Source organism: Astatotilapia calliptera, chromosome 17 (genome assembly GCF_900246225.1).
Source record: "Astatotilapia calliptera chromosome 17, fAstCal1.2, whole genome shotgun sequence".
Taxonomy (NCBI): domain Eukaryota; kingdom Metazoa; phylum Chordata; class Actinopteri; order Cichliformes; family Cichlidae; genus Astatotilapia; species Astatotilapia calliptera.
This window is the reverse complement of record NC_039318.1, coordinates 35,823,982-35,837,232: the sequence shown is the minus strand read 5'-3', so window position 1 is coordinate 35,837,232 and position 13,251 is coordinate 35,823,982. Positions and strand designations below refer to the sequence as shown.

Genomic DNA, 13,251 nt, shown 5'->3' with positions numbered 1-13,251 from the left:
AACTCCAGACGATTCCATTCTGAGCTGAAGAAGCTTCTGATAGGTTAGTAGAGTCCATGTGAGTAAATTGGTGGCACAGCTGTGGATGCATATAAGGCAAAACACAGAGCCTGTTTCTTTGACATGGGAAAATCAAGAGATGTCAACCAAAACACCAGGAAAAGAATCGTGGAGCTCCATAAGTGTGGCTCAATTTGAATACAATTTGGTGCCATTTGCAATTAAAAAACACAGACAGTTTCTCTCTTTACTCTTAAAGTTAACAAATATGTTTTTTATATTTATCTAAAAAAATAAACATTTAGTCTGATTTGATGTTACAATTAAAAAAGTGTTTGTGTTTTGATCTGAAGAGTTTGTAAATATCTGGTTTCAACTGTATATTTGATGATTGTCAGCACAAAGAGGGAGAGAGAGGAACAGAGAGGGAGAGAGGAGAATAAGGACAGAACAGAGATGAACAAGAGCAGGTGAGACACACATGTTAGTCAAATGGTTGCTTACTAAAAGTATCACTGTATCATAGGTACTCATGTATCTCGTACCTAGTGTTTCTTTTTAGGTTTGCTATTTTTCAAATTCTATATTTATTAAGTTCTGCAGGCTTGTTTGCACAACAAGGCTAAATAATTATATAAACTTTTCTCAATCTAAATATTGTACTTTGGTAGAATTAAAAAAATAAGTGTAGTGCAGGTCTATGATGATTTTTAGTGCTACTATCATCTAGTTCTGATTGTGGTTATGTCTTGGTTAAGTCCTCAGTAATCCTGCTTTTGAACTCTTGTAGTCCTGTTTTAATTCTGGATCAGTTCTGGGTCTGGTTGAATTGGGGTTTAGTCCTCGTGTCTTGATACAGCCCCGACTTCGTTCTGTCTTGCTGCTCAATTAAAAAACTAGTTTAAGGTGTCCTGCATGTGTGATATATATATTTCCCTATATGAAGTCATTCTTTTTTGAACAAAACTCAAAACAGAGCCTATTAATCTTTCAGTCATTTCTACACCCCCCCCCCCCCCCCCCCTCAAAAAAAAAAAAAATCCCACATGCATACTACCCTTTAGGGCTAAGCCCCGGGTGTTTCAAATGTCTGGCTCCTCCTCTGCGTGTATCCCTTATCAAAAACTACCACACACTCTTCAGACACGCTCAAAAAGTTACGCTCTGCTAGCTCCGGTTATTGTTACATTGGTGGACAGTAGTGTTTTTAGTATGATTTGAAGAGGGGCTTTTTTCTTATACTGAAACAGCAGCAATGAGGAGCAAGATAAACATAATAAACGTTTGTCTCTATGACACGCTGCAATAGATTTTTAATTAAAAAATCATTTTCTTGTGTTAGTGGCATGATCATTTTTTTAAGTGTGTATTTCTGCAAATTGAAGTATAAAAAGGCGAAAACATTGTCAAAAACACACAGTTTTCTCAAAAAAAAACCTCTTGAAACACAAGCATGGGGTTGATAAAAAACACTTTTTCTGCGGTCACGAAGACTTGATATCACAAATATTTGCTGGCCTGTGGATTTTTCATATATTGCAGCTACTGTACTTCCCTGGAACTAACTCTCTCTCTATATCCACCTGTCTCCCTCCCTCCCTGCCTCCCTCACACACACCCACAGCGGTGTGATTTTGCTCTCAGCTCAGTGTTCAGTGAGATGGTGATGTGCCAGGACTTCTACACATGGGGGAGGTTTGAATAACTTTCTGAATAAATCTCAAAGCTTTGTTTCCAACTTTGACTAAAATGGCAGTTACCTCCTTCGCATTGGCGGACTATGTGGTGTTCGCTCTCATGCTGGTGGTGTCCGCTGCTGTGGGGATCTACTACGCCTGGGTGGACAGGAGCCGGAGAAACCCCGGGAACTTTTTAACTGGAGGCCGCAAGCTGACAGCTCTGCCCGTCTCCCTGTCCCTGACCGCCAGCTTCATGTCAGCCATCACAGTGCTGTCCTTTCCAGCTGAGGTAAGGTAAAACGCAGATTCACAAGGGACAAATCCAAAATGTGACGGTTATTGAATGGAAGCAAGGCTGAACTTTCTTTTTTTTTAAATAGCTACAATAATTCATACAATCCCTCTGTAGGTTTACCAATACGGAGCCAATATCGGATTTTACGGTCTCTCCTATTTAATGGCGATGCTGATCACATCTGAGGTCTTCCTCCCCATCTTCTACAAGCTGGAAATCACCAGCACTTTTGAGGTAAGAGTACTTTTTCTTCCCCTTTTTTCAGCGCTGTGCTGTGTGGATCGTCTGATTTCTGTTTTGCAATTCCACCAGACTCTGTTTACACAGGAATGAAATGTCTACATGTGAAAGATAATTTTGAACTGTTATCGAGAAAGGGACAGAGACATTTGATCACCGTTGCACTACTGTGCAAACAAAAGGCCTGTGTTAGGCTTGGTAAAAAACAAAACAAGAATGACACTGAAAGAATAAAGAGCACGTCGTTTTTGTGGACTGAGATAGATAAAATACAATATGGCCAAGTAACTTGGTAAAAGTCAAAGAAAGTCAAAAGTGGTTTGTAAAGAGAGCCCCGGCTACTAAACATTATGGTGTGTGGTTTTCAAGTTTCAGATGTTGCTTTTGTCTCACTTTATGTCATGAACTATGGTGCATGGAGATGAAAAACAGATTATCGATAGATTCAAACCAAAGAGGAGTAAAGGGAGTGATTGGGTTCGACTTTAAGGCGCTGGTTAATTTGTAAACATGAGACGAAAACATTTTATGACTTGATAGAATTGCATCACCTTACTCATACTTTTATCTTGTCTCTCTACTTCTGTCACTATGAAGTATCTGGAGCTGCGTTTTAACAGAGCAACCCGTCTGCTGGGCACACTGCTGTTCATTGTCCAAACAGTGAGTAAGAGGCCTGTCTACACATAATTACAGGGTTTTGACCTGTGTAGGTAAAACCACATATCAGTCACTCGGGGAACTTTTTTTTTCCTGTGACAGATCCTCTACAGTGGAATTGTCATTTATGTTCCAGCTCTTGCTTTAAACCAAGGTATGTTTGCTTGCGGTCCAACACAGTGGTCACATTCATAAAACATTCCTGCACGAGGGCACTTAGGCGTACTCGGTTTTATCCAGTTGACTGACCAGTGGTTCATTCCTCAGTGACCGGGATGAATCTGTGGGGTGTGGTCATTTCCACGGGAGTGGTCTGTACATTTTACTGCACACTGGTATGTAACAAAATTTGATTGAATGAATTCTGCGGTCCCCAATTTTTTAATGCATTTTGACAAGAATGATTAAATAATGAGAAAATGGGTTCATTCAAGCTCAGCCCCGATCACCATCGATCAGAGGATCCCAGTGTCATCATGATGATACACTTCTGCACACCTAGGAAACCTCAGAAAGTGTGCACTACTTAAGCTTCCCTAGACTCATGCACATGTGGAAGTTTTTCAACCTTCTTTTAATGCAATGTCTGACTCAATAATTGTAATCAGTATTATATCTGCAGTTATTGGTTCTTGAAGGTCTAAAAGAGTCATACCACCAAATGGAAATATACAGCAGCCCTTTGTGAAATCTGACTTTGGTCTGCATTGTTACAGGGTGGTCTAAAGGCAGTGGTGTGGACAGACGTGTTTCAGGTAGGCTCCTCGGGGAAATAATAACACACCAGGTGGTTGGTGTGGTACTGACTAAATCAGAGCTCACCCGTTATGCCTCATGCTGCTTGTGGTTGGAGAGACAACAATGTACACTGGTGTTTCATAAATAGTAACTGCACACCACATCAGCATGCTGGTGTTTTGCTTCATTCAAAACACCAGCATTTTCTGCTCTTCTTTACAAGTCAAACACTAGTTTTTATCACCGTTTCCATCAACATTCAATAAGCAAACTAAAAGTGGTATTTTTTTCCCTCCAGCTCGGTGTAATGATCGCAGGTTTCCTGTCTGTCATCATCGCATCTGTGATCCTACAAGGTGGAGTCATCAACATCTTTTCAGATTCACAACACGGAGGGAGAATCAACTTCTGGGAGTGAGTATTCACCAAAACATTAAAATGAACGTTCAATTTAGCAGCAGGAAAAGAGTCAACTGTCGGCAGAAGAGGAACAGTAACACTAATTTACAGTGACAGTTTTCATGCTATGGGTTGACTCAGTATATCATCACTAAATCAACAACAATATACATACACAGCAATAAGAACAATTCTTTCCACAAATGCAGCTAAGCACCGTAGCAGTTCTGTGGAAATTTAATGTCTCATACTGTGGAGCATTCCTAGTGTACTGCTAGTGATTTCACTTGTTGTAAACTCCTTTAAAGCACATTTTTGTGAATGGTGCACATTGGAGATTAGCTAACCAGCCTCTTGAATTCAGAAGCAATCAATAAACTCAAATTTCTCCCTTTTTATGTCTCATCAGCTTTGATACAAACCCTCTGAGAAGACACACTTTTTGGACTGTTGCCATTGGAGGGACATTTCTTTGGACCAGTATATATGGGACCAACCAGTCGCAGGTTCAGAGATACATCTCCTGCAAGAGCATTGCTCATGCTAGACTGTGAGTCTTGTTTTATTGCACGATGTATGTATGGTGGTGGTGGTGGTGGTGGGGGCTTCTCAACAAAAAGCTTGCCTTAAAAATGCCAGTTAGCGGTCAGTCATATGTTACACTGCAGAGACTAATATAGAAATTCATCCATATTTAAAAGACGGGGAGGCAGAGCTTTCAGCTTTCAGGCTCCTCTTCTGTGCAACCAGCTTCCAGTGTGGATTCAGGAGACAGGCATCCTCTGTATTTTTAAGATTAGGCTTAAAGCTTTCCTTCTTCATAAAACACAGTCAGGGCTGAATCAGGTAACCCCGAATCCTTCATTCCTATGCTGCAGTAGGTCTAGTGTTTCTTCTTCAGTCACCTTTTGTAGTCACTTTATGTTCATATACCTGTCTGCCTTTAATTATTAGTTATTATTAATCTGGCTCTCCTCCACAGCATGTCTTTATCCTGTCTTCCTCCCCTCACCCAAACCGGTCGCAGCAGATGGCCCCGCCCCTCCCTGAGCCTGGTTCTGCTGGAGGTTTCTTCCTGTTAAAAGGGAGTTTTTCCTTCCCACTGTTGCCAAAGCGCTTGCTCATACGGGGTCATGTGATTGTTGGGTTTTTCTCTGTATGTATTATTGTATATTGTATTTACAGTATAAACTGTTTTGAGGCACCTGTTGTTGTAATTTGGTGCTATATTAAAAAATAATAATAATAATAATAAAAAATATATATATATATTATATAAATGTTTTTTTTATATAAATAAATGGATGCAAGTACATTTATTTTCTGTTTTCTTCTTTAGTTCTTTGTTCATCAACCTGTTAGGTCTGTGGTTGATACTGTTGTGTGCAGTGTTTGCGGGAATGTGTCTTTACTCAATCTATAAAAGCTGCGACCCCTGGACATCTGGACTGCTTTCTGCACTTGATCAGGTATGACATAGCTGAGAGTTACACTGTAACAAATTACACTCACGCATGATAGAAAGTTTACCTCATATTACTTCTTATAGTTCTTATATAACTGCCCCAACAAGCATCAAGGCACCTAATTTGAGAAATAAACCAGTAAGAACCCATTTTAAACGATATCTTTAGGCACTCTATTACCAGAAATTTGTGCCAAAAACACATCATTTTCCTAGTTTCTTTAGCTTAATCCCAAAACTAACACAGTTTCTCAGGCAAAAAATAGTATTTTCCAACCAACAAGGTGATTTCCAAAGAGCTACTAGTCAGAAACTTCATCTCAGCATGGTGTGCAGAGTGCTCTTTTGGGTGGAAACAAAAGGCCTGTGTTAGGTGTTAGATGATAAAAAAGTGGTAGGCCCAAGAAACTACAGAAAACTACAGTCGTGGTTTATGGTTTTTTCCCATTTTTTCCCAGTAGCATTTAAAGAAACGAGGAGTGTCTCAAGACTGAGAATTCACTTCATTAAACTGTAATATGAAAATGTCCTAACCAAGGCCCTTATATCAACATTTGATAGTTAGACTCACTATCACTTCCAAAAAAAAAAAAAAAAAAAAAAAACAACTCATTCTTTCAAAAGTGAGTAAAATTACACTTCGTGGCCATGCGCTTAGTTTTGCACACCTGTGGCAATAAGACTGCAAACATCTGGATTTAAAGATTAAGAAGAGTGGACCAACACTTTGTCTATATAATGTATTTCAGGGACTGCAACAATCTTGTAACACCAAACCGACTGCAAATTAGCTTCTTTTTAAAGATCTCAACAAACAGATGGTATATAGCTGCAACTAATAAAAAGATGAGTAATGTGCTAAAAAAAAAAAAAAAAAAAAAAAAAAGACTCACTATTGTTATGAAAAATGTGTAATGGCACCAGTGCCAAAGTACACCCTGTGTTAATCTTTGAGACACTATCATCTTTGAATAAACAGTACTTGAAATCATGGGTGTGTCTTATCAGTGATAAAACCTTACAAAAGTAACAAAGTTACAAAGTAACAAAAATTTGAATATTACTAATCAATGGTAAATAGTAGCTACTTAATTACTTAACTGTGTGAATACTGTTGAACTAACAGTTTAATATCATTATTATCAGTAGTTTGTATAAAGTATGACTCTCTGGCCCTCTTGATCCATTAACCCAGTCTCACTGTTCCTCTGTAGTTGATGCCTTATTTGGTGATGGACGTCTTGGGAGACTATCCTGGCCTTCCTGGTCTGTTTGTGGCAGCAGCATTTAGTGGATCTTTAAGGTTATTGAATATTTAAGATAATACTTTCAACAGATTAAGTACACAATGAAAATTTAGTGTGTTTACTGTAGCAGCTTGCAGTATAATGCTGTGATTGCTATCTAAAAGGCAGGTTAGTTGTATCGTGCCTTGTTTTTGACTCGACTGTTCTTGGGTTTCCTACTATTCCAACCCATAGCACAGTCTCTTCTAGCATCAATGCACTGGCTGCAGTGACAGTGGAAGATCTAATCAAACCATATGCCAGCATGTCAGAGAGACAACTGGCCTGGATCTCAAAAGGAACGAGTAAGTAGATAATCACTGTGTTCAGTTTAAGACTGGCATCGCTAAAAAGCAATTATGAAAAATTATTAACAAATGAACGCCCAATATTTTACCATTATTGTTTGCAGGCCTCCTGTATGGAGTTTTATGCATTGGGATGGCTGGGTTGGCCTCACTTCTAGGACCGATCTTCCAGGTACAAATCTGTCAGTGTGTAAACTCCACGGTTTATTTAATCAAGAGAGGAAAACTATTACAGGATCTATGCATTTGTTAATGATAGAATATGCTGTCTGCAGCTTAGCTGGTATGTGCTTTCCTCTAAACAGGCAGTCATCAGTATATTCGGGGTCATTGGAGGTCCTTTACTTGGACTGTTCACTTTGGGGATTCTCTGTCCATTTGCCACGTCAAAAGTAAGTATATCCCTGTTACACCTAATTCCAAAAAAGGCTGTCAATAAACATTCAGATAAAAAAAAAATGATTCAGGAAAAGGTTTTAGTCACATTAGACCATAGAGACCCAGAAAATGTGCCATTTCTTAAAAAAATAACAGCTCATTTTGAACTTGACAGCAGCAACACGTCTCAAAAAAGTTGAATTGAGAGCAAACAGAGGCTAAAACCCCCACAGTACTTTATCTACCTTCATACTACATATATCCCTGTTATTTAATAAGGCTTCATCTTTAATCGTCCCTTTAAAACGTTTGCATATCCTTTGTATCTTTTTCTATGGAACTGTACACTTTTTCATGTTGCACTCATTAAAATGTTTTTCAGGGAGCTTTGTCAGGTGTTGTGTTGGGGCTGGCTGTGTCTCTCTGGGTGGCCATCGGAGCGCAGATATACCCTCCTCCCCCTGAAATGAGTCGGCCTCTGTCACTGACCACTGAAGGCTGTAACTTTACAATGACGGACAGCTTCAGCTGGACCTCCACTCATGTCCCAACATTGCAGAGCTCCACAACAACAGCCCGAGTACTTATCAATAGCAAGTAAGTGTAGCTAATAGAAAAGATCCATAAAGTAACTTTTTTTTAATGCCCTGGATGAACATTTATAAAAAATTTTAGCACACTGATGAGTAGACATTAGAAATCTTGATGACAATTGTTCTTTTGATGGTATGAGCAAGATTTCACTTCTGGTTTCACGACTCCCATCATCAGGCCTGCGCTGGCAGACTGGTACTCAGTCTCCTACCTTTACTTCAGTCCAATTGGAACTATAATAACTATAAGTGTGGGTCTGATAGTCAGCGTGTTGACAGGTAAATAACATCTTTATTCAGCGCACTATGGTTAACGCTGTCCTCTTAGGAGGTTATTGATGCTTTTTGTGTGTTGTTATTGAACATTTCAGGAGGTCGGAAGCTGAATGTAGAATCCAGGCTCAGGCTGACAAAAGAAGACACAAGTCTTTACTACTTGTTTAAATTGATCAAAGACAGAGTAAGTACTGCTTCAGTAAGCGAATGTCATATATGACAGGTTAACTTACTGAGTTTCTGCCCTGTTTTCCCATTTTTTAGGCCATGAGACGAAAAAGAAAGCTTGATCTGAAAAAGGACAGGAAGAAGACATTTGGCAATCCTAATCCTGCTTTCTGTGATGTTGAGCTGGATTTGCCACAAAGCAGCATTTCCACCTAAGAATGTAGCTGCTTTTTTAAAGTATAAGCTTCTTTGTTTCTCTATGATCTTATACAGGAAATGCAATGTAGAAGAGGAATTGTGGTGGGACTTTTTGCAAATGCAGACTAGCACTTGTTTGAATTTAAATTGTGCAATAGTTATGTACTGATCAATCAGCAATAAATATGAAGCAATAATTTTAAATGATGCCACAGAAATATATAAAAATCAAAGGTCTATTTATTTAAGTAATAAAGTTTTTAAATCATTTTTCATGTAATCAGATTCCATTAAAGTTAACATATTGTTATGTAATAAAATTACATGTAATTAAATTGATTAGAGTCTGTATTTTTGAATTGCTTCGGAGGCATGAAAAGACAGCTAGGTTCTCAGCCTGGTTCTCTCCAGTGTGATCCCTTGTGTGCCATGGGAGTAAAATAACTATCTTCATAGTCTTGGTGGAAAATGTTACTATTGTGCCAATATGCCATGCTGATATGTTTCAAGCTCTGTCTTCCTGGGCTACAGAAGAGCCCAGTGAAAATTCATCAAATTAACTGCAAAATGCCATATTCCAACCATATTCCACTCAGTAAGCAGATAAATATAGTGTTCTTATATCTTTGAATATGTGTTTGCTATATTTTATATTGATACAACATTTTTATTGGTTTATTTCTGGTTTTGTCAACAGTTTCACACTTTTTCCTTATTAAATCATCCAACTCAACTGTTCCTTGGATTTTGATTAGGAGAGTGTTTAGCTGTCTGTATAGCTGAGTCTACGTTCACGAGGACAACACTTAGTGAGGACAGAACATGCACCGTGCCACGTGGCCCATAGGGCAGAGCCCCATGTCCAATGTGCATGCAGTTCTGCAGAGGCTACCCTGCTTACTTCTTCCCTTCTTCTGAATGAACGTGGCATTTAGGTCTTAAAAGTGAATTAAATGTGTGTAAGTGCATTAAACCTGCATTTTTTTTGTGGTGGCCATTAGTGTGACTGCTTATAAAAAATTATTAAATTCTCACTTCTATTGTAATCTTATTAAAAATATTTTTTAAAGTGGTTGTAGCCTCAGTTTCTAGATTAAGTTCCGCTTAATATGTATATATAAATATGGTAACATTGAGAGTAAGAGTTGATGTCCTGTACAGGGTACCAATCACAGACTTGGGCAACCTTATAGCTGGAAACTTGGCTCTTTAAGGAGCCACGTCTAGACTTGATGCCTCAAAGGATTGAAAAAGTGTCCCAAGAGCCTTTGACTGAAAGTGTTGTTAGACCAGGAGATCCCAGAGGTTATATGAAAAATGCAATTGGCCATATAATTTTGGTCTAAATGGGAGTCACCAAGATGAGGCTCACATCTTACACATCTTTAAACGAGCTGACGGTTCACTCGTTAAGCTGAAAGAAAGATGCTTTAATCACAGGAGTCACACATGTGTCCACTGTACCATCTGGGAACTCTTCTTGTTTACACTCGTAATAACACAAACACTAAATCCTGCTTCTCTGGTGCTGTTTTGTAGCAGTGTGTACACCTGAGACTGTCACCTGTCTGTCTGTCCTGCACTCTCTCTCTGTTTCTTTCTCTCTGATTGTGGAATAAAAGTATGAACATGTGTTTATAAGTTACACTTGTGTTTGAATCCTGCAGCTTATCACACATTTGATTTCCATGTGTGACAACTGCAAGTGTCCAGAGTGAGGACAGACTGAGGGACCCACAGCTGCACATCATCTGTGAGGCTTTGCAGCCCTGATGATCCACCAGGACAAACTCAGCAGTGTGTGAGGAAGAGGAGGAGGAAGAGCCAGCAGCAGCTGACAGATGGAGAGAATAGACAGACTGTTCCCTGTTTGTGAAGGACTGTTAGGAAAGTTCAAAATAACTAACTGTCTGTCCTGAATCAGTCTTGTTAGATAATGTTCAAATGATTTCATCATTCCAGTGTTTTCAGTGTGGGAGAAAGTACTCAGGGCCTTCAAGTTACACACTATGAAAGGCAGCACCAAGTTTAATGTTCAGAAACCTAAAGTCTGTATCAGCAGCAGAATGGAGCTAAAAATAAATGTTTGTTCCAGTTCTATGAAGCTTTGAGTATTTTGGATCAGTAGCACTGCTGTGTTTGTTGCATCATATTGCTGTAATTGTTTATATGCTTTATATATTCTGAGGTAAGTTGATCTATAGTGTTACATCATATTCTATAAGGATCTTATGTGTTTGTATACTTTCTGCCCAGTTTGACCCATTTAGCAGACGTCAGCCTGTTTAAGGCTCTGATATCTATTCTGTGTGAATTAAAGCAGTTATGACATGGTCTGATTTTCTCACCCAATAAAGAAATATTCAATATATCAGTCTACTCTTCATTTTATCAGAAACAGTTATCACAGCTCGTACATTTTCTTTTTATACATATATGTAAGCATTGAGCCAAATTTAGTAATGCCAACATACTGAAGGAACATTTGTCTCTTAACCTCCTAGGACCTGGCGTCCACATATGTGGACATCACATCCATCCATCCATTCAACACCCATTCGCTACCGCTTATCCTTTTCAGGGTCGCGGGGGGTGCTGGAGCCAATCCCAGCTGTCATGGGGCGAGAGGCGGGGTACACCCTGGACAGGTCGCCAGTCTGTCACAGGGCTAACACACAAGGACAGACAACCATTCATACTCAGTGGCAATTTGGATTATCCAATTAACCTATCCCCACAAACTGCATGTCTTTGGATGGTGGGAGGAAGCCGGAGTACCCAGAGGGAACCCACGCAGACACGGGGAGAACATGTAAGCCGGCGAGCACTGTGAGGGTCATGTTTTTTGACTTTTCCAGTGCTTTCAACACCATCAGGCCGACCCTCCTGGGTGATAAGTTAGCAGCGATGCAGGTGGATGCTTCTCTGGTGTCCTGGATTGTTGATTACCTGACAGGAAGACCACAATATGTACGTCTCCCACAGTGTGTGTCTGACAAGGTGATTAGCAACACAGGGGCACCACAGGGGACTGTCCTCTCCCCCTTCCTCTTCACCCTCTACACCACAGACTTCAGCCACTGCACAGAGACCTGCCATCTTCAGAAGTTTTCTGATGACTCTGCGGTGGTTGGATGCATCAGCAGGGATGATGAGACAGAGTACCGGGCTGTGGTCGACTCCTTTGTCACGTGGTGTGAGCAGAATCATCTGCAGCTCAACGTGGCAAAGACCAAGGAACTGATCGTGGACTTCAGGAAGACCAGGAAACACTTGACCCCTGTTTCAATCCAGGGGGTCAGTGTTGACATTGTGGAGGACTATAAATACCTTGGAGTACACATTGACAATAAACTGGACTGGGCTAAAAACACCACAGCACTTTACAGGAAGGGCCAGAGTCGTCTCTATTTTTTGAGGCGACTGAGGTCCTTCAACATCTGCCAGAAAATGCTGAGGATTTTCTATGAGTCTGTTGTGGCCAGTGCGATCCTCTATGCTGTTGCATGCTGGGGGAGCAGGCTGAGGGTCGCAGATGCCAACAGACTTAATAAACTGATCCGTAAGGCCAGCAATGTTGTGGGGATGGAGCTGGACTCCCTCAAGGTGGTGTCGGAGAGGCGGATGCTGTCCAAGATAAAGACAATGTTGGATAACACCTCCCACCCACTCCATGACATGTTGGTCAGTCACAGGAGCTCGTTCAGTGAGAGACTGAGATTACCGAAAAGCACCACTGAACGACACAGGAAATCTTTCCTGCCTGTGGCCATCTCCCTGTACAACGCATCCACTTAACACACTGTTTGCTGCTACAACTACACATGTTTCTTTTCCAACTATTTATTTATGAGTGACTTATGTATGTATGTATGTATATATATGTATATATTGTACTATTCTTAGTTAGCGTATTGTCTGTCTTGTCTTAATGTTGGTTTAAAATGGAGCACTGTAACAAAAAATAATTTCCCCCAGGGATCAATAAAGTATTCTGATGTAAACTCCACACAGAAAGACCCCGGCCTGATGGTGGAATTGAACTCAGGACCTTCTTGCTGTGCGGCAACAGTGCTAACCACCGTGCCACCGTGCTGCCCCATGTGGACATCACATTTTGGGTTATTTAGACCAAAATACTCAATTTTGCTCTACATGGGCCTGATATCCACGTACGAGGACATTATACTGCCACTGTTCTATCAAATATTTTAAACGGATATCCTCATATGTGGCTCTTATTGTTCTTAAAAACAAAAATAAGGTAAAAAAAAATCTGATAATTCTCTGTTTTTACATTCATCAGGCACCAATATGCCCAGATATCAAAGAGAAATTAAAAATGCATGTCATGGAAGAGTTCGGGTCTTAGGAGGTTAAATATAATACATATACATATACACTGTCAAAGATAATTGTCTTTGAGTGAAGATTTAAGGTGACAGGACATATAAATAACTGCAACTTGAATCTTTACTGAAGCTCAGTATTTGACACAGAGTTCACTCACATGAATTTCACTCACATGTGCTGTACCAGTGTACCTGCACATGTGATGTCACAATAGA

At 40.0% G+C, this 13,251-nt stretch overlaps 1 protein-coding gene across 2 annotated transcripts; it reads left to right on the top strand.

The window, feature by feature from the left end:
* The first annotated feature begins 454 nt into the window (after nucleotides 1–454).
* On the top strand, nucleotides 455–9,672 carry LOC113009145 (sodium-coupled monocarboxylate transporter 1-like). 2 transcript variants are annotated; one of them, XM_026147295.1, is made up of 18 exons: nucleotides 455–470; nucleotides 1,625–1,968; nucleotides 2,089–2,208; nucleotides 2,812–2,877; nucleotides 2,977–3,028; nucleotides 3,142–3,209; nucleotides 3,591–3,629; nucleotides 3,911–4,026; nucleotides 4,421–4,561; nucleotides 5,351–5,480; nucleotides 6,691–6,779; nucleotides 6,958–7,067; nucleotides 7,175–7,242; nucleotides 7,376–7,462; nucleotides 7,831–8,045; nucleotides 8,220–8,320; nucleotides 8,413–8,501; nucleotides 8,582–9,672. In XM_026147295.1, the coding sequence occupies exons 2-18, from the start codon at nucleotides 1,750–1,752 to the stop codon at nucleotides 8,699–8,701; spliced, it is 1,830 nt and encodes a 609-aa protein (XP_026003080.1). In that variant the 5' UTR covers nucleotides 455–470; nucleotides 1,625–1,749; the 3' UTR covers nucleotides 8,702–9,672. The 2 variants fall into 2 exon arrangements, with proteins under 2 accessions (XP_026003080.1, XP_026003079.1); XM_026147294.1 differs by lacking the exon at nucleotides 455–470 and having other exon boundaries at nucleotides 1,100–1,968.
* Nucleotides 9,673–13,251: the final 3,579 nt, after the last annotated feature.